Consider the following 20,383-nt stretch of genomic DNA (forward strand, 5'->3'; position numbering starts at 1 on the left):
AACACATCCACCCAGAGACCATCCTCTATCTCTCCTCCTAACTCCTCTTCCCATTTGTGTTTCAGATCCTTGGTCTGCATTTACTCTGACCCCATGAGTTCTTTATAAATGTCCGAAACCCTCCCATTCTCTCACCCAATCTCTGGAAACTACCCTGTCCTGTATACCCCCTTGGCGGTAAGAAGGGGAAGTTTGAGACCTGCCTGCATAGAAAATCCCGCGCCTGCAGGTACATAAACTCATTTCCACCCGTCAATTCAAATTTCTCTTTCAGCTCCCTCAGGTTGGGAAGGCCCCCCCTTATAAACAGATCTCCAATCCTCTCGATCCCTGCTCTTTGCCATCTCTGAAACCCTTCATCCAGCCTCCCTGGGCATACCGATGGTTATTGCAGATTGGAGACCAGACTGATGCTCCCTCTGCTCCCACTTGTCTCCTCCATTGCCCCCAGACTATCAGGGCCGCCACCACCGTGCCACCACCGCCAGTGGTGGTGTACCGTGCCGGTGGGAACGGTAGAGGCGCCATTACCAATGCCCCCAAACTCGTGGCCTTACATGATGCCGCCTCTACTCACTCCCACATTGGCCCCCCTCCACCACCCACTTCCTAATCATGGCTATATTTGCTGCCCAATAATAATTACTGACGTTCGGCATCGCCAGCCAGCCCGCCCTCCCCCCGGCTATGCTCCAGCATCCCCTTTTTTACTCGCGGGGTCTTACCCGCCCATACAGAGTCAGAGATCACCTTGTTGACCCGTTTAAAGAAGGTCCGTGGAATAAAGATGGGGAGACACTGAAACACAAACAGGAATCTCGGGAGGACCGTCATTTTCACTGTCTGTACCCTCCCAGCCAGTGATATCGGGAGCATGTCCCATTTTCGGAAATCTTCCTTCATTTGGTCTACTAGTCAAATTTAACTTATGTAGCCATTCCCATTCCCGTGCCACCTGGATGTCTAGGTACCGAAAGCTTCCCCTTACAACTCTAAATAGCAGCTCCCCCTGTCGCCAAGAGACAGGAAAACTGCCTACTCGTCTTTGAAAAGTGGCATTAGATTGTTGTATTGACGTGAACAGGCATGAAAGGCTCAGTTTAACATCCATTCAAAAGATGTCATGTTTAATGATGCAGGACCATTTTCTAAAACATGAACCTAGATGATGTGCTCAAATTCCAGAATGGAGTTTGAACTAATAATCGATTGATTCAAAGGCGAAAGTAGTACCTGCTGAGTCAGGCTGACAGTGATTCAACATTTCTCCAAAAACATCATGCTACGTTCATGGGCAATTTAGACATTTTAAAAATCTAATCCTCACATTCACTCATCCCAACGCAAAACGGTTTTACCATCTTAAATGATGCTATCGTGCCCGCCTCTACCACCTCCGCTGGCAAAGCGTTCCAGGCACCCACCACCCTCTGTGTAAAAAACTTTCCACGCACATCTCCCTTAAACTTTCCCCCTGGCAGATGCTTTGTGTCAAAAATGAATGCATTTGGTGAAAGGGATCTAACATTTGCAACAACCGACAATTCTGGACTTAAGAAAGCAAATGTTTCAACAGGACTGATTATCGCAGGATTGTTGTTGCAAAGTTACCTGCCAAATTTACCAGATAGGAATTGCTTTGGAATAGACAACTTTTGAAAAAAAAAGTTAAGAGAAGAGAGCTGCAATCCACCAGGTTTACCATATTCATCACTGGGCACGGGGGTTATAACAGCACTGTATATTAATAGATGCAACGGCCAACTGATCAGAGAATCTGCTGCTCTGGTTATGTGAACTTGGATGATACAAGCAATAATTTAAAATGTACATTTAAGGCGCACAGTGAAATCTGTCAATCTTATACCTATTAGGACCTGGCATCAGCTGTTTTTAATTTCAAAATTGTAGTATAATATAAACATTTTCCTGGCATTGTGCAGAAGCAGTTGAGATTATGATCAGCAGCTAATTAGTTGCAACAACACCAAGTGTCACTGACCCTCCCACTGGCATTGGCTCTGTTCACTTAGCATTTCCGTTTCCATAAATTCTTATATCAAATCAAATTACTCTCATTTGGAGTGGAGTGGAACTTAATGAATGAAATAGATTTTCCCAGTTACATTTACCAACATAAGGGTCATAACAGGAACCCATAAAAAAAGGAAATGTAATGGGCGGACTGTAGTGGTATACAGAAGCTTTCAAAGAAAAGCCTGAGAATGGACTGAGGGTTATTTGGGTGGGAAAACTCAACAGGTCACATTATGTGTCAGTGTAATTATAGGTTTCTGGTTAAGCATCAAGTCTGCAGGAGAACTGAGTGATAGCTGGGCATTCAAGGTCTGTCCGTCACTCTATAGAGCAGCAAAGACATCCAGGACAGCCACCTACTTTCTCCTCCTGAAGCCAAAGATCCTCAAAGAAACAGATCCACCATCACCAGAAGCTGAGGAAACAAGATACCTAAAAAGACTAGAATTTACCGGTTTGATTTTCCTCAAACCCAGTGGTGGTTTCCTCCCTTAGGATTTGGAAACAGTTCAGACAGCATTTCAAGCTCCTATCGCTGTCCTCATTAGCCCCTAATTGCAATAATCTCCTCTTCAAACCCCCTGGTTTGGACTCTAATTTAAATCTTGGAAGGTGAAGGATCTGGAGCAGTTTGGAGACCTATTTGTCGAGAGGAGGTTTGCCAGTTTTAGGGAGTTAACTGAGAAACTTCAGCTGCCCAATTCCAATCATTTTCCATATTTCCAAGTTCACTATTTTTCACACAAAGCTTTTCCTTCCTTTCCTTTGGCATCACCCTCTTCTCTGATAATGAAGATTCGGTCCCTGGCTCAGCCTGTTGGTGTGGTGGTGGTGGTGGTGGTGGTGGTGGTGGTGGTGGTGGTGGTGGTGGGGGGGGGGGGGGGGGGGGGGGGGGGGGTCCCAGTCTTAATGGTGAGATGTGGTGTGGGGCTCTTCATAGGGTCAACTCCACGTCTTCATGCGCTCAGCTCAGACTGATCCAGTTTACGGTATTGCATATGGCTACGGCAAGGATGAAATGAAATGAAATGAAAATCGCTTACTGTCACAAGTAGGCTTCAAATGAAGTTACTTCAAATGAAGCCCCTAGTCGCCACATTTTTTCCTGGGATTGAGGATAGGTGTCAGCGCTGTTCTCTTCGGCCAGCTAACCATACGCGTATGTTCTGGTCCTGCCTCAAACCTATGGGTTTCAAGGCTTCATTTTTGTAACACCATGTTGGAGATACTTCATATAGATTTGGGTCAGTGTCCATTGGTGGCCATATTTGGGATGGCGGATTTGTAAGGGATAGAGTCTGGGGTGAAGGCAGATATCCTTGCTTTTGCCTCGTTGATAGCCCCGAGGCAAATATTGCTTGGGTGGGTAACAGTGCCCATGTCATTTCTACATTTGGAGAAGATCATATTCATCATCAGGGGGTGGGTGGAGATGTTCTAAGATAGCAACCATTTATTTCCCTTTTTAAGGAGTTTAGTCACGATCAGCTTTTGGGGGTTTAGGTTAGTTTTCGTATTTAAATTAATTAGGTGTTGTGTGTTTTTCTCTTTTTTTGTACTTTGATATTTGGTTGTGATGTTTTGTCTTTTATTTCTCTCTTTTTGATTGTTTTGGTTTGCATTGACAATTATAAATTTTTTGTTAATAAAACATTTTTAAAAAAAAAGTCATTTTGGTCATAAGTGCATACTTTCTGAATGAGCTCTGTTCCACCCACAATATCTGCTCCATGTTTCTGAGCGACAGCAGCTTCTTCTGGACTCTGCAAGAAGAACAATATTTCAGAGACCGAGTGCAGCATACTACAATTTGTTACTGAGAGGATTTTCAAGCACCCAGGCAGATACTGCCTTTGGAGTTATTCCATCAGTAAAATAAATTTTATACTTCACAAGTGGCAAAATCAATAGCAGAATAAACATGGCAATTAAAAATGTATGCATTTCACAGAATGATTGGGACAAATTGCAGCATTTCTTGGCATCCAAGAAAAGACATATTTCTCAAGCTTTGCACAGACGTAACAAAATAAATGAGAGCTGGCATGTTCTATTTTACTCCTATGCAGCCTTCCATCCCTCATCCTTTATAAAACAGTTATTCCAAACACTGCAGCTCAAGCCTCCTCTCATATAAAGGTCCACACTCTCATCATCCCTGTCCGAGGCAGCCTATCAGCTGACCCATATTTCTAAATCATCTGCGGGAAACTGGAAAATAATTTGCTTTCCTCCTCAATTATGAGGCTTTATTGAAATTAGCAGGAAAAATCAATGGTTATGTAATTCCTACTCACTTCTGTGAATACCAGCACGTTGTTGACAGTTGTTGTAAAATGATAAGGCAGGTGCACGATGCTGACAAATGGATCCACTTTTTTCTGGGATACAAGAAAGCACGAGTCAGAAACCAAAGTCCCATTTACATTTGTACCTAATGTTATTTAATAAGGGGAGTGGTGAGCGATTCCTTTTGGCATCATCATATTTCACTCCTCAAAGTTACTAATATCGCACTTATGTTGCAACATAAGGTGCTGAACAGTGCAGCTTAACCAAGAAGAATAACTTTAAAAAAGAAAAAGAGCCTCCCCCTCCCCCCCATAGCCTAATCTCATCCCTTCTTGCAGCTAATTCATGAACAACTGTGACAGAGCCATGAAAAGTTAATCTTCCTGCTCTCTTGACTGGAGGTTGACATGCCCTACAACGGAGGAAGAACATTGTATGCAAAGTGGGGGCAATTATATTAAACACCAGATGAAGGGAGTGGGGAAACTCATTTCACTCAATTATTTGCTTATTAAATTCAGCATCTTTTGACATGCAGCTTGCGATTATCTGAGGAACAGTAGAATCAAAAGGAGGAAAAAAACCCACACCGACAAATTTAATTCATTCAGTCGACCAGGGCTGGAAATGTGAACTGACATTGGGACTGATCTTGAGACAGTAATCCTGAGAGAACGCGCCACGATTCATCAGGAGTTTTTCCAAATATTTGTATTTAACAGAATGGTCTGGAAAATAGAAGAAACTGCTACTCAACTTGTTCTGAATGCAAGTATTCCAATGAGACATACCTAATGGCAGTAAGCTTAATCTTCACGTGGCACACCCAAAAACACAGACACATTTGAAGAAACTTACTCAGTTACTTATCAAAAAGCTAATTTTAAATCAAGTAATTTGGATGATTCTTTAAAGTTGTAACGTTTTCTATAACTCCAAGCTTTGACTCAAAAATGTAAAGTACAGGCTTGCAAACTTCACCTTCTTTTCCAGCTTCATGTCAAGCTGAAGATCAATATAAACAGGTTGCTTGGGGTAAGTAAAGTCTAACTCCTGAAACTTCTTCAGCATGTCAATTGCTGTCTCAATGTCGTGCACTTGTTTTGGGTAATACTGGATCCGGTACACATCATCAACTGGCTCCCAAGCTGTCAGACCGAATGGTTTATGCCTGTTTAAGTCTGTCTTTCTCTCTCTTTTAGGTTTCAGGTTTTCCTTCTTTGAGTCTTTCTGTTCTGTTTTGGAAGGTCTGTCATTTAATAAAAAGGGAAAATTATCAAACAGTCACACATGACAAACACAGGATATTGCATTGTTCTTTTTAGTTTAAATTCCACAAGTCAATCTGTCATCATAACTCCTGAATGAACAAATCAGAAATAATAAAGTAAAGTAAAGGGAACGTCACATAAGTTATAGGAACATTTCTTATGTTTTTCCAAAGGAATGACTTGTCAAACTACCTGACTTCATTTTTTGTTTAGAAAGCATCCAGATAACCTGCTGTGACTGCTTTAAGTTTCTTTTTTAATGTTATAAATTTAGAGTACCCAATTATTTTTTTCCAATAAAGGGGTAATTTAGCGGGACCAATCCACCTACCCGGCACATCTTTGGGTTGTGGGGGTGAGACTCACGCAGACACGGGGGGATCAAATCCGGGTCTTCAGCGCCATGAGGCCACCGTGCCAGCTTTAAGTTTCTAATGTTCCAAAAGAACTTGAATAAAATAAATGTTTAAAATTTTATGAATTTAGACTTTTTTCCCAACAAGTTTTGAGCTCAACAGGGAGAATAGTAAGAGTACTAGGAACTGGAGCATTCTTCCACTTCCAACATACAACTGTCAATTGAACACAACACAAGTGATACTGTAGTGTGCCCCAGCCACCACAAAGGCAATCAATCGTCCCATCCATAAGATGCAGAAGCAGACGTAGACCATTCAGCCCATCGAGTCTGCTCCGCCATTCAATAAGATCATGGCTGATCTGATAATCTTCAACTTCACTTTCCCAACTTATTCCCATAACTCTTGATTCCCTGACTGATTAAAAATCTATCTCCTCCTTGATCCTTAATGACCCAGCCTCTCCAGCTCTCTGCAGTAAAGAACTCCAGATTCACCACCTGCTGACAGAAGAAATTCCTCCTCATCTCTGTGTTAAATGGGTAACCTCTTACTCTTTGTTTATGCCCTCTGATCCTAGACTCTCACAGAAGGGGAAACAACCTCTTAACAGCTACCATGTCAAGCTCCCCGAGAATCCTATACGTCTCCGTAACGTCGCCTCTCATTCTTCTAAACGCCAATGAGTATAGGCCAAACCTACTCAACCTCTCCTCATCTGAAAATCTCTTTATACCCGGGATCAACCCACTGACCCTTCTCCAGGCTGCCTCCAATGCCAGTATATCTTTCCTTAGATAAGGAGACCAAAACTGTTCACATCCAATGATATCTGTGGGATTAGGAAGTTGCACTTCAGATCCTGTTTTGGACTGAAGCTTATAAGGAACTTGCAGGAACTGCTTTAATAAACAATCCAGATGTGCACTGAGTCAAAGGATAGATGCAGGAAACTTTTACCAAATTTGTCTGATGATCATTCCAAGAAATCAAAGAAACCCATGTGCTAACCTAGCTCCATTCATTAATGAATAACTTAATGGTCACAGTCACAGCGCAAAAGGAAGCCATTCATCCCATTATGTCTGAACAGGCTCTCTGCAAGAGCAACCCATCTAGTCTCACTCCCCCATCTTCTCCCTTACAACCCTGAAATTCTTGCTCTTCAGGTGCTTATCCAATTCCCTTTTGAAAGCACCACTTGAATTTCTCTCCACCACTCACAGGCTGTGCATTCCAGATCCGAAATACTTGCTGCATAAAAAGGTTTTCCCTCATGACACTGTTGCTTCTTTTGCCATTTACCTTGTATCGGGGTCCTCGGATTCTCAACTCTTCTGCCAATGGCAACAACTCCTTGCAGTTTACTCTGTCATGACCCCTCAAGATTTTGAACATCTTTCACAAAATATCCTCTCAATCTTCTTTTATGCAACAGAGAACAATCCCAAATTGTCTAATCACAAATCATAGGGTTACTGCAGCACAGAAGATCATTCAACTTATCGAGTTTTACCGCTCTGTGCCGAGCAATCCAGTTAGTCCCCACTCTATCCCTGCACGTTTATTTCCCTCAAATATCTATCAATTTCCTTTTGAAATAGTTGATAATCTCCACTTCGACCACCCTTGCAGTGTTCCAGGCCATTACCACTCATCGAGTAAAAATGCTCTTCCTCATTTTCCCCCTGCATTTCTTAACCTTAAAATTTATCTCCCCTCGTCCTTGTACCATCAACCATAAACTTGTAAACCTTTATCAGATCTCTCAGCATAACTTCCATGCTTTTGTACTCAATACTTTAATTTATGAAGCTGAAAGTTCCATATGCTATGCTAACCACTCTCTCAATGAGTCCTGTACCCCTCAAGGGTTTTGTACACGAACCCACAGATCCCTCCAACTCTCACTGCTTTCAGTGGCAGAGGTAAAAACAGTGGTCTTAACACTGACTCTTGGGGAACAACTCACTGCCTACCAGCCTGCAGTTTGAAAAACAATAAGACATAGGAGCAGGGGATGGTACAGTGGCACAGTGGTTAGCGGTTAGCATTGCTGCCTCACGGCCCCGATAATCCGGGTTTGATCCCGACCCTGGGTCACTGACCGTGTGAAGTTTGCACAATCTCCCGGTGTCTGCATGGGTCTCATCCCCACATCCCAAAGATGTGCAGGGTAGGTGGGTTGGTCTTATCTTTTTAGTAAAACAGTAGAAAATATATACAAGGCCAAACGGTACAAACACTAATTTTGTGTTGGAGAAACAGGGTACCCTCCCCTCAGAACCTAACTCTCTCTGTCTTAAAGACACTCAGTGAATTGGCCTCCACAGCCTTCTGCGGCAAAGAGTTCCACAGATTCACCACCCTCTGGCTGAAGAAATTCTTCCTCATCTCAGTTTTAAAGGATCGTTCCTTCAGTCTGAGGCTGTGCCATCGAGTTCTCGTCTCTCCTACTAGTGGAATCATTTTCTCCATGTTCACTCTACCTCGTCCTCTCAGTATTCTGTAAGTTTCAATGTGACACCCCCTCGTCCTTCTGAACTCCATCGAGTACAGACCCAAAGTCCTCAACTGCTCCTTATATGACAAGCCCTTCATTTTGGGGATTATTCTTGTGAACCTCCTCTCCAAGGCCAGCACATCCTTCCTGTGATACGGGGCCCAAAACTGCTCACAATATTCCAAATGGGTCTGACCAGAGCCTTATGCAGCCTCAGTAGTGCATCCCTGCTCTGTATCCGAGCCCTCTCGACATGAATGCTAACATAGCATTTCTGTTGTGCCTCCCGAATAACCCTCTAGCACACCTGCCATTGCTGTTCCACTGCTGGGCTTACTGGGCTCCCCTTCCAATCAATTCTGGCCAAATCCTCCCTCAGGTCTTTGCAGTTACCTTTAGTCAATTGTAATACCATTACATTGGATTACAGCTTCTCCCTCTCAAACTGCAGGCTAAATTCTATCATATGATGGTCACTGCCCCCGCAAGGGTTCCTTCACCTTAAGTTTTCTCGTCAAGTCTGCCTCATTACACATCATCAAATCCGTAATTGCCTGTTCCCTAGTGGGTTCCTCCACAGGCTGCTCCATAAAATCATCTCGTAGACATTCCACAAATTCCTTTTCTTGTGATCTGTGACCAACCTGATTTTCCCAGTCCATCTGCACATTGAACTTCCCTATTATTATTATAATATTGCCGTTTCTCTCTCCTCATTTATTTTCTGCCCCACATCCTGACTGCTGCTAGGGGACCTGTACACAACTCCCATCAGAGTCTTTCTTCCTTTGCGATTCCTCAACTCTACCCACGCAGATTCTACGCCTTCCGACCTTAAATCGTTTCTTATTATCGATTGAATTTTATTTCTTACAAACATATTTCTGTCCTAAAGACAATATTTTATTCAAGCTGAGTTTTAATTTTGTTAACCAGCCTTTTATGTGATACTTTATCAAGTTTTTTCTTAAAATCCATAAAGACAGCATCCACTGCATTCCTTTCATCAATCTCCTCTGTTACTTCATCAATAAAAATTCAATCATATTAGTCAAACATGTGTTCCTAATACAATCCGTGCTGGCCCTCCTTAATTAACTCAACCCTCTCTAAGTGCATATTTTGCCCTTGATTATTGCTTCTAAAACCTTACCCGCCACTGATTCTAAACTAACTAGCATGTAGTTACCAGGAATGTTCTTGCACCCTTTCTTGAACAAGGGTGTCAGATTTGCCTTTCCAATCCTCAGGTAGCTCTGATGTATCTTGGGAAACCTGGAAGATTATGACACGCCCGTCTGCTATCTCCACCCCACTTCCCTAAGCAACCAATGATGCAAGCCAGGCAGACCAGATAAAATTATTCACTCCAGCACATCCATTGTACATCTATCCCATTCACTGCCTCTATTATCTCTGCTTCTGCCAATATTTTATCAACACCCTCTCCCTGTGTAAACACAAATACAAAATGAGTACTTTGTATTCCTACTTAACCTGGAAACTCTAAAAATATTGCACCTTCTTTGACCCAACTCTGCCCCCAGCCTACCTTTAACTACCTGTTTACTATTCACATACCAGAAGATTATTTTTGGGTTATCTTTTAAGTTAACTGCCACCGTACTCTCATATTCTCTCTTTGTCAATCATACTTGCACTTACCCTATTAACTTACTGTATTTGACCTGCTTTTTGCTTGAAGAGTTCAGCTGACATGCATCTATTTTTGTTTCATGTTTTCTATCTGCATCATCCAAGAAGTCAAAGCTTTGCTTCCTCTGCTTTTCCCACTTGGTGATAAGGAGTACCTAACCTCTACTTGAAACACCTCAGTCTTCTTGAAGATCACCCATTCTGCGATAGCTTTTCTTGTCAAACTTTCATTCCCTTTTACCCTGGCTAGACCTCTTCTCATATCATTAAGTTAGCCCTCTGACAATTTAAATGTTCCATTTTAGATTTCTCCTTGTTCTTCACCATTACTAATCTAAAGCTTGTGATAGGATGATCATTCTTACCCAAGTGCTCCCCGCAGACACTTGGCCCACATCATTCCCCAGCACCAGATTCGGCAATGCGTCCTTCCTAGCTGGACCGAGATCATACTGGTCAACAAAGTTTTCAAGAACACTTCTCAGAAATTCCTCCTTCTCCTTTCCTCTAACATTATTCCGATTGATATTTGAGTAATTGAAGTGCACCGTTATCACCACTCTAGATCGTGCAAATCTTCATGATTTTCTTGCAGATCTTTCCGCTATCTCCGTCTCACTACTTGGAGGACCATTGAATACCCCACAAGCGCGATCATATCCTTTTAGTTTCTCAATTCTTAACTAAATGGATCCAATCTTGCTCCTTCAAGATCATTCTCTTTTCTAACAGTACAATAGCTTCCCTAATCAATCCTGCCACCCCACCTCCCTTCTTCTTTCTGTATCTTTCTGAACATTTTGTATCTATGATTAAGCTCCCAGTCCTCGTTATTTTTAAGCCATTTTCCGTTATTCCAAATACACAATATTCCCACATGGCTGTTTGTGCTTGTAGCTCACCAGCACTTACTTCTAACTTTGTCTGGTTATATACATGCACTGTAAACCTGTCTTTATATTTTTCATAGTCCTTCTTAGTCTGGTCATATCTGACATGATATTGCTTCCTTCTCCAGTACTATCCAACATGCTCAAGCCTTTATACACCTTATTCCTCTTTTCGATTTCTATCCACGAGTGCTGTCCCCCTGCCAATTTCGTTTAAAATCTCCCCAACCACACTAGCGTACCTCACTGTAAAGACAGTGGTCCCAGTCCTATTGAGGTGCAACCCATTTCAAATTGATGCCTTTTGTTCTGGAACTGGTTCCAATGCCCCAACAATCTGAGGCCCCCCCTCCTGCACCACGCCTCAAGCCACACATTGATCCTCCCTATATTCAATTTCTACCCTCGTTAATGCATGGCACTGGTAGCAATCCAGATGACTACCTTTGAGGTCCTACTTTTTGGCTTCGTCCCTGGAACCTCAAAATATGACCAGAGGACTTCAATGTCTCCCTCTCTATGTCACTGGCTCATTGCCTTCCCCTACAAAATATTCTGCACCCACTTTGTGATGTCCTTTCTCCTGGCATCAGGGAGGCTACATACCATGCAGAACTCATGGTAATGGTTACAAAAAACAACTAATGCCTCGACTATGGAATTTCCTATAACTGCAGTTCTACAGTCTCCTGCTTCCCTCCAGCCCCCTGCCCCCCTCCCTCACAACCCAATCATTTATCCCTTGCATCACTCTCAGTAGTCCCTAAGGATTAGTACTCAGTTGAGAGTGGCACACATCCTAAGAATCCTGCACTTCCTGGCCAGCCAATTACTATCCTGAACTCTCAGTGTGTGTGGGTGACCACCTTGTGGAATGTCCTATCCTGGAAACTCGCCGCCTCTCCAATGCTGCGCAGTGACTCTGTGCCCCTCAGGGTCAGAAGTCCGGAGCTCGAACTCAAGCAGCTGGAGATGCTTCCTACACACCCCAAGACACATGAAGCATTTTGAAGTTCCAACATGGGGCAGAACTTGCAAGCAACAGATCTCAGGTGCCCATCCATGATCTAAACCAAAATGTATTCCCGCTTTTAGAATCCTGTTAGCACCATGTTTAAACTATTGTATTAAAATTAATCCATACAATTATGTCCCCCATCCCTGGAACCATTCTCATAAATCTTTTCTGCACCCACGCTAAAGCCTTCACATCCTTTCCAAAGCCCAGAATTGGAAAAAATACTTCAGTTGAGGTGGAGGCAGTGTTTTATATAGGTTTGCCATAACACCTTTGCTTTTGTACTCAATGCTCTAGTTTAACCACTTTCTCAACCTGTTTTGCCACCTTGAACGATTGTGCATGTATATCCCCATATCTCCACTTTTAATAAATAATGATGATTAATAAAACTCTCATGCAGAATAGTAATTTACAGGGCATGCATTAAAAAAACAAGATCATTTATATTCCTCCTACACAAAATAATATAAAGTCTGAGAAGTCATACTTCACAGCAGCAAAATGTCTGACCGGAAGGTTTTTCTTCAATAAAGCGGACATGCCAGTAATGTTTTGACCTCCCATTAATATGTGCTTGTGGCATCGTGTAAACACTGAAAGATAAGAAAAAAATATGAAATTCATTCAAAATATTACATTTAGATACTCATCCATTAAAGATTCTTTAGGTGGTAAAGTGAACAAAAATACAAAAACAATCATATTTCTTCATTCATATCTAAATAAAGTCTTAAAAGTAAAGTCGTCGCTAATTTGCAGCAACTGAAGCCATTTTTGTGAAATAAACCAACCGTTGTCCAGTGTTCAAACCTCCCAACTGTCACGGTGTAAAAATATACTGCTCGAGAAACACAACACATTTTGAAGCAAATCTGTCTCATCTAACTCTGCAAAAAACCTTGTGCCTTGGGTAATACATTCTGATTAACTCCAAGTTTCTCAGCGACCAAACTGTCCAACTACAGCGGAAGGGTGTAAAAATATACAGTTTAAATAATGTGGCTGTAGTGAAACTGTTTTCATGTGAGTAAATGGAGAACATGTGAAGAACGAGTAGGTATAAAAGTAGGACACCATGAACAGAACTAATAATTTAATAAGTATTTCGTTACACGAGTGAAACCTGCTGCCAAAGGAGTAGCTGAAGCAGATAATAATGGTGTATAAAGTTTGGTTTTGGTTTGTTCCCCCATTAACTCATGTGCTTGCTGACGTTACCTAGATTGGCTCCTGGTCAAGCAATAGTTTTAAAATTCTCATCCTTGTTCTCAAATCCCTCCATGGCCTCACCCCTCCCTAGCTCTGTAATCTCCTCCAGCTTCTCAACCCTCCGAGATACGTGCACCGCACTAATTCTGGCCTCTTATGATTTAATTTCCTCCGTCAACAGTGGCTGTGTCTATAGTTGCCATGGCCCCAATCTCTGGAAACCCTCTGATGCACCTCTGCACCTTGCTTTCCTCCTTTCAAACACTGCTTAAAACCTACCACCTTGACTTATATTTCCTTATGTATCTGTGTTCTTCAATAATACTCTTGTGAAGTGCTTTAGGACATTTGATTACGTCGAAGGCACTAGGTAAATATATATTACAATTATAGTGGAGACAGAGTTGGAAGTGGTCACTGAAGCAGGAGTAGCTTCATCATAGCTTCAGTATAGACCAGTTGGGCTGACTGGCCTACTTATATCCTACAGATCCACAAAGTCTTTGTTTCGAGGGTTCTTAGATGCAAAGTATTTGAATTTATTCAAATTTCTTAGCAATCAATAAAGAAACAATTCAACACTTAAGTAAAATCAGAAAATAAAATTTCCAAAAATCAAACTACAAAGGCCACACAGATGGAAATGTTGGACACTTAGCCAAGGTTTCGTCACTTGTTCTTGGCATGTGGCTGACATTAACAAGGCCACATTTATTGTTCACCAGAAGGTGGCTTGCGGCTGCCTTTAAATAAGAACTGATTGGCTAACGAGGCCTTTAGATATTAACCAAATACGATAGGACTGTAGTCCTAGAGCAAGCAGGAATGAACGATTTCATTCTCTGAAGTATTAAATGAATCAATTGGGTTTTCATTGCAAGCTGACAGCTGTCACTGTCATTTTTCATGTTGCTGTTCACAAATGACTAGATTTATTGAAGTTAGTTTCAGTTTGTCATGGTTGATTGATGATCTCTGGATTGCTAGTGCAGTACCATTACTCTTTCATATGAAATGAAATGAAATGAAATGAAAATCGCTTATTGTCACAAGTAGGCCACATTGGATTTGGTTGTTGGTAATGAACCAGGGCAAATGATAGATTTGTTAGTGGGGGAGCATTTTGGAGATAGTGACCACAATTCTGTGACTTTCCCTTTAGTAATGGAGAGGGATAGGTGCGTGCAACAGGGCAAGTGCAACAAGGTTTACAATTGGGGGAAGGGTAAATACGATGCTGTCAGACAAGAATTGAAGTGCATAAGTTGGGAACATAGGCTGTCAGGGAAGGACACAAGTGAAATGTGGAACTTGTTCAAGGAACAGATACTACGTGTCCTTGATATGTATGTCCCTGTCAGGCAAGGAAGAGATGGTCGAGTGAGGGAACCATGGTTGACAAGAGAGGTTGAATGTCTTGTTAAGAGGAAGAAGGAGACTTATGTAAGGCTGAAGAAACAAGGTTCAGACAGGGTGCTGGAGGGATACAAGATAGCCAGGAGGGAACTGAAGAAAGGGATTAGGAGAGCTAAGAGAGGGCATGAAAAATCTTTGGCGGGTAGGATCAAGGAAAACTCCAAGACCTTTTACACATATGTGAGAAATATGAGAATGATGAGAGCGAGGGTAGGTCCGATCAAGGACAGTAGCGGGAGATTGTGTATTGAGTCTGAAGAGATAGGAGAGGTCTTTAACGAGTACTTTTCTTCAGTATTTACAAATGAGAGGGGCCATATTGTTGGCGAGGACAGTGTGAAACAGACTGGTAAGCTCGAGGAGATGCTTGTTAGGAAGGAAGATCTGTTGGGCATTGTGAAAAACTTGAGGATAGACAAGTCCCCCGGACCTGACGGGATATATCCAAGGATTCTATGGGAAGCAAGAGATGAAATTGCAGAGCCGTTGGCAATGATCTTTTCATCCTCACTGTCAACAGGAGTGGTACCAGGGGATTGGAGAGTGGCGAATGTCGTGCCCCTGTTCAAAAAAGGGAATAGGGATAACCCTGGGAATTTCAGGCTAGTTAGTCTTACTTCGGTGGTAGGCAAAGTAATGAAAAGGGTACTGAGGGTTAGGAGTTCTGAGCATCTGGAAAGACACTGCCTGATTAGGGATAGTCAGCACGGATTTGTGAGGGGTAGGTCTTGCCTTACAAGTTTTACTGAATTCTTTGAGGAGGTGACCAAGCATGTGGATGAAGGTAAAGCAGTGGATGTAGTGTACATGGATTTTAGAAAGGCATTTGATAAGTTTCCCCATGGTAGGCTTATGCAGAAAGTAAGGAGGCATGGGATAGTGGGAAATTTGGCCAGTTGGATAACGAACTGGCTAACCAATAGAAGTCAGAGAGTGGTGGTGGATGGCAAATATTCAGCCTGGAGCCCAGTTACCAATGGCGTACCGCAGGGATCAGTTCTGGGTCCTCTGCTGTTTGTGATTTTCATTAATGACTTGGATGAGGGAGTTGAAGGGTGGGTCAGTACATTTGCAGACGATACGAAGATTGGTGGAGTTGTGGATAGTGAGGAGAGCTGTTGTCGGCTGCAAAGAGACATAGATAGGATGCAGAGCTGGGCTGAGAAGTGGCAGGTGGAGTTTAACCCTGAAAAGTGTGAGGTTGTCCATTTTCGAAGGACAAATATGAATGCGGAATACAAGTTTAATGGTAGGGTTCTTGGCAATGTGGAGGAGCAGAGAGATCTTGGGGTCTATATTCATAGATCTTTGAAAGTTGCCACTCAAGTGGATAGAGCTGTGAAGAAGGCCTATGGTGTGCTAGTGTTCATTAGCAGAGGGATTGAATTTAAGAGCCATGAGGTGATGATGCAGCTGTACAAAACCTTGGTAAGGCCACATTTGGAGCACTGTGTGCAGTTCTGGTCGCCTCATTTTAGGAAGGATGTGGAAGCTTTGGAAAAGGTGCAAAGGAGATTTACCAGGGTGTTGCCTAGAATGGAGAATAGGTCTTACGAGGAAAGGTTGAGGGTGCCAGGCCTTTTCTTATTAGAACGGAGAAGGATGAGGGGCGACTTGATAGATGTTTATAAGATGATCAGGGGAATAGATAGAGTAGACAGTCAGAGACTTTTCCCCGGGTGGAACAAACCATTACAAGGGGACATAAATTTAAGGTGAATGGTGGAAGATATAGGGGGATGTCAGAGGTAGGTTCTTTATCGAGAGTAGTGGGGGCATGGAATGCACTGCCTGTGGAAGTAGTTGAGTCGAAACATTAGGGACCTTCAATCGGCTATTGGATAGGTACATGGATTACCGTAGAATGATGGAGTGTAGATTAATTTGTTCTTAAGGGCAGCACGGTAGCATTCAGGAGAGCACAATTGCTTCACAGCTCCAGGGTCCCAGGTTTGAGTCATTGTCTGTGCGGAGTCTGCACATCCTCCCCGTGTGTGCGTGGGTTTCCTCCGGGTGCTCCGGTTTCCTCCCACAGTCCAAAGATGTGCAGGTTAGGTGGATTGGCCATGATAAATTGCCCTTAGTGTCCAAAATTGCCCTTAGTGTTGGGTGGGGTTACTGAGTTATGGGGATAGGGTGGAGGTGTTGACCTTGGGTCGGGTGCTCTTTCGAGGAGCCGGTGCAGACATGATGGGCCGAATGGCCTCCTTCTGCACTGTAAATTGAATGATAATCTATGATTAATCTAGGACAAAGGTTCGAACACCCTCACTCTCTCCTTCCCTCCCCTGGGATAACACCCTCACTCTCTCCTTCCCTCCCCTGGGATAACACCCTCACTCTCGCCATCCCTCCCCTGGGATAACACCCTCACTCTCTCCCTCCTCTGGCATGATAGAACCCAAACTCTCTCTCATTCCCTCCCCTCCCTGGGATGATAAGAACCTCATTCTGTCCCTTCCCTGGGATGATAGCACCTTCACACTCTCCTTCACTCAGGATGACACACACACACACACACTTACTCCCCTCGGATGATACCACCCTCATTCTCTCTCTCTCTCGCTCCCTCCCCAGAATGATAAGACTCTCATGCTCTCCTTCCCTCCTCAAGGATGATAAAACACTCACTCTCTCCCTCGCCCAGCATGATCATAATTTTTTTTCCATTAATTAATTAATTTTTTTCTCTGTAAAAAGATTTATTCAGTCACAGGTGTAAAATACAATACTGATTGAAAAGTGTTTTGTGTACACTTACAACTCTGCCCATTATCAAAACAGAGGCTCAGTCCCACAGCTGATGAGCAAGGACAGCACAGGCAGAGGTCAGACATTCCTCCGCCAATTCTAGTTTTGGTTGCACATTATCTGAATGTATATCTGCATGGGCACAAGCATGATCATAATTAGATGTTCCTTTATTGCACTCTCTCCTTTGTCGCATGTATCTCTTATTTCCTGTTTAATGCCATTCCCAACAGCACCACTGCATTTTGGGGGTCTCATACAACCCCTCTGAAAGATAACTCACTCCGTCTCTCTCTCTCTCTCTCTCTCTCTCTCTCTCTCGGAATGATAACTCACGTCCTCTCTCGGAACATACCTCACTCTCTCCCCAGGATGTTCACACTCTCTCTCTCCCCCTCCCTGGGAAGTTCACACTCTCTCTCTCCCCCGGGGATGTTCACTCTCTCTCCCCCAGGAAGTTCACACACTCTCTCTCCCCCGGGGATGTTCACTCTCTCTCTCTCCCGGGACGTTCACACTCTCTCTCTCTCTTTCCCCCGGGGATGTTCACTCTCTCTCTCTCTCTGGGAAGTTCACACTCTTTCTCCCCCGGGGATGTTCACTCTCTCTCCCCCAGGAAGTTCACACTCTCTCCCCCAGGAAGTTCACACTCTCTCTCTCCCCCGGGAATGTTCACTCTCTCTCTCTCCCGGGAAGTTCACACTCTCTCTCTCTCTCCCCCGGGGATGTTCACTCTCTCTCTCTCTCTCTCCCCCGGGAAGTTCACACTCTCTCTCTCTCCGGGATATAGAATTTACAGTGCAGAAGGAGGCCATTCGGCCCATTGAGTCTGCACCGGCTCCTGGAAAGAGCACCCTACTCAAGGTTAACACCTCTACCCTATCCCCATAACCCCACCCAACACTAAGGGCAATTTTGGACACTAAGGGCAATTTATAATGTCCAATCCACCTAACTTGCACATCTTTGGACTGTGGGAGCACCCGGAGGAAACCCACGCACACATGGGGAGGATGTGCAGACTCCACACAGACAGTGACCCAAGCCGGAATCGAACCTGGGACCCTGGAGCTGTGAAGCTATTGTGCTTTCCACAATGCTACCATGCTGCCCCTATGTTTGCCTCTTGGTGTTTCCCAGCTCAACCCTGGGATGATAACTCACTCTCTGTCTGTCCCCCGGGATGATAACTCACTCTCTCCTCCCCAGGAAGATAGCTCACGTTCTCTCTCGGAACATACCTCACTCTCTCCCCGGGATGTTCACACACTCTCTCTCTCTCCGGGTGTTCACACTCTCTCTCTCCGGGTTTGCACTCTCTCTCTCTCCGGGTTTTCACACTCTCTCTCTCCCGGGATGTTCACTCTCTCTCTCTGCCCCCCCGGGTAGTTCACACACTCTCTCTTCCCCCCCCCCCCCCCCCCCCCCCCCTCTCCGGGATGTTCACACTCTCTCTCTGCCTCTCCCGGGATGTTCACTCTCTCTCCCCCCCCCCCCCCCCCCCCGGAAGTTCACACTCTCTCTCTGCCTCCCCCGGGATGTTCACTCTCTCTCTCTCCCGGGATGTTCACACTCTCTCTCTCCCGGGATGTTCACTCTCTCTCTCCCGGGATATTCACACTCTCTCTCTCCCGGGATGTTCACACTCTCTCTCTCCCGGGATGTTCACACTCTCTCTCTCCCGGGATGTTCACTCTCTCTCTCCCGGGATATTCACACTCTCTCTCTCCCGGGATGTTCACACTCTCTCTCTCCCGGGATGTTCACACTCTCTCTCTCCCGGGATGTCACTCTCTCTCTCCCGGGATATTCACACTCTCTCTCTCCCGGGATGTTCACACTCTCTCTCTCCCGGGATGTTCACACTCTCTCTCTCCCGGGATGTTCACTCTCTCTCTCTGCCTCCCCCGGGATGTTCACACTCTCTCTCTCCCGGGATGTTCACTCTCTCTCTCTGCCTCCCCCGGGTAGTTCACACACTCTCTCCCCCCCCCCCCCCTCCGGGATGTTCACACTCTCTCTCTGCCTCTCCCGGGATGTTCACTCTCTCTCTCTCTCTCTCCCCCCCCCCCCCCCCGGGAAGTTCACACTCTCTCTCTCTGCCTCCCCCGGGATGTTCACACTCTCTCTCTCCCGGGATGTTCACTCTCTCTCTCTGCCTCCCCCGGGATGTTCACACTCTCTCTCTCTCCCCCCCCCACACTCTCTCTCCCCCCCCCCCCCCCCCCCCCCCCCCCCCCCCCCCCCCCCCCCGGGATGTTCACACCTCTCTCCTCCCCCCGGGATGTTCACACACTCTCTCCCTTCCCCCGGGATGTTCACACACACTCTCTCTCTCCCTTTGTGACGGCACCAGGGTCATTCGCCATTACGTCACTCACTGACCTCGGGCCGCCGCCATGCTGCTGAATTCCGGATTGTTCCGTTTGTCTGATGTGTCCCCTCCAGTCGCCGACCTCCGAACATCAGTTCCTATCTCCTTCAGATCAAAACTGTGCATTCAAACAAGCGTCCGCCCAGGTTTCAATGGACGGTGAATGTTCCACGCTCTTTGCCTGGCGTCAACATTAATCCTCACTAATCGTCACACTGAATTAGAGAATTAAAAATATATGTGGCGGACTCTCGTCCAGTGTCGTTGGAAAGTATGTGAAACATGAATTGAATTATTTTGTCCAAATGTTCGAGGGAATCTTTAATAAGGATACAGGAATCCACATCAAGTAAAATAAAGAACCTTGATTTATTGACAATAACGGTTCATATACATCCCAGTAATCCCTACCGTGTCTCTTTCTGATCGGTGCCTAGGTGGCCAACCTTTTATACAATGCTTAGAATTCCTGATGTGGAGATGCCGGCGTTGGACTGGGGTGAGCACAAGAAGAAGTCTTACAACACCAGGTTAAACACTAGCTCGGAGCATTGCCATTTCCTCAGGTGACTGAAGAGGTAGATTCCAGAAACATATATATATA

General features: G+C 44.4%; 1 protein-coding gene across 2 annotated transcripts in view; it reads right to left on the reverse strand.

The window, feature by feature from the left end:
* The window catches only part of mrpl1 (mitochondrial ribosomal protein L1), a 58,995-nt gene extending 39,000 nt beyond the window's left edge, over positions 1–19,995 (reverse strand). Inside the window, exons 1-6 of one of the 2 annotated variants that reach the window (XM_038791815.1) lie at positions 19,791–19,805; positions 17,416–17,537; positions 12,517–12,622; positions 5,311–5,578; positions 4,335–4,418; positions 3,729–3,800 (exon numbers count right to left, since the gene is read on the reverse strand). In XM_038791815.1, coding sequence (XP_038647743.1) covers positions 3,729–3,800; positions 4,335–4,418; positions 5,311–5,578; positions 12,517–12,622; positions 17,416–17,491 — 606 coding nt within the window. In that variant the 5' untranslated portion in view covers positions 17,492–17,537; positions 19,791–19,805. Of the gene's footprint in view, positions 1–3,728; positions 3,801–4,334; positions 4,419–5,310; positions 5,579–12,516; positions 12,623–17,415; positions 17,538–19,790 lie in introns of both variants that reach the window. The other variant, XM_038791814.1, reaches the window with a different exon arrangement.
* Between the last annotated feature and the right edge of the window lie 388 nt (positions 19,996–20,383).

This window comes from Scyliorhinus canicula, chromosome 3 (genome assembly GCF_902713615.1).
Source record: "Scyliorhinus canicula chromosome 3, sScyCan1.1, whole genome shotgun sequence".
Taxonomy (NCBI): domain Eukaryota; kingdom Metazoa; phylum Chordata; class Chondrichthyes; order Carcharhiniformes; family Scyliorhinidae; genus Scyliorhinus; species Scyliorhinus canicula.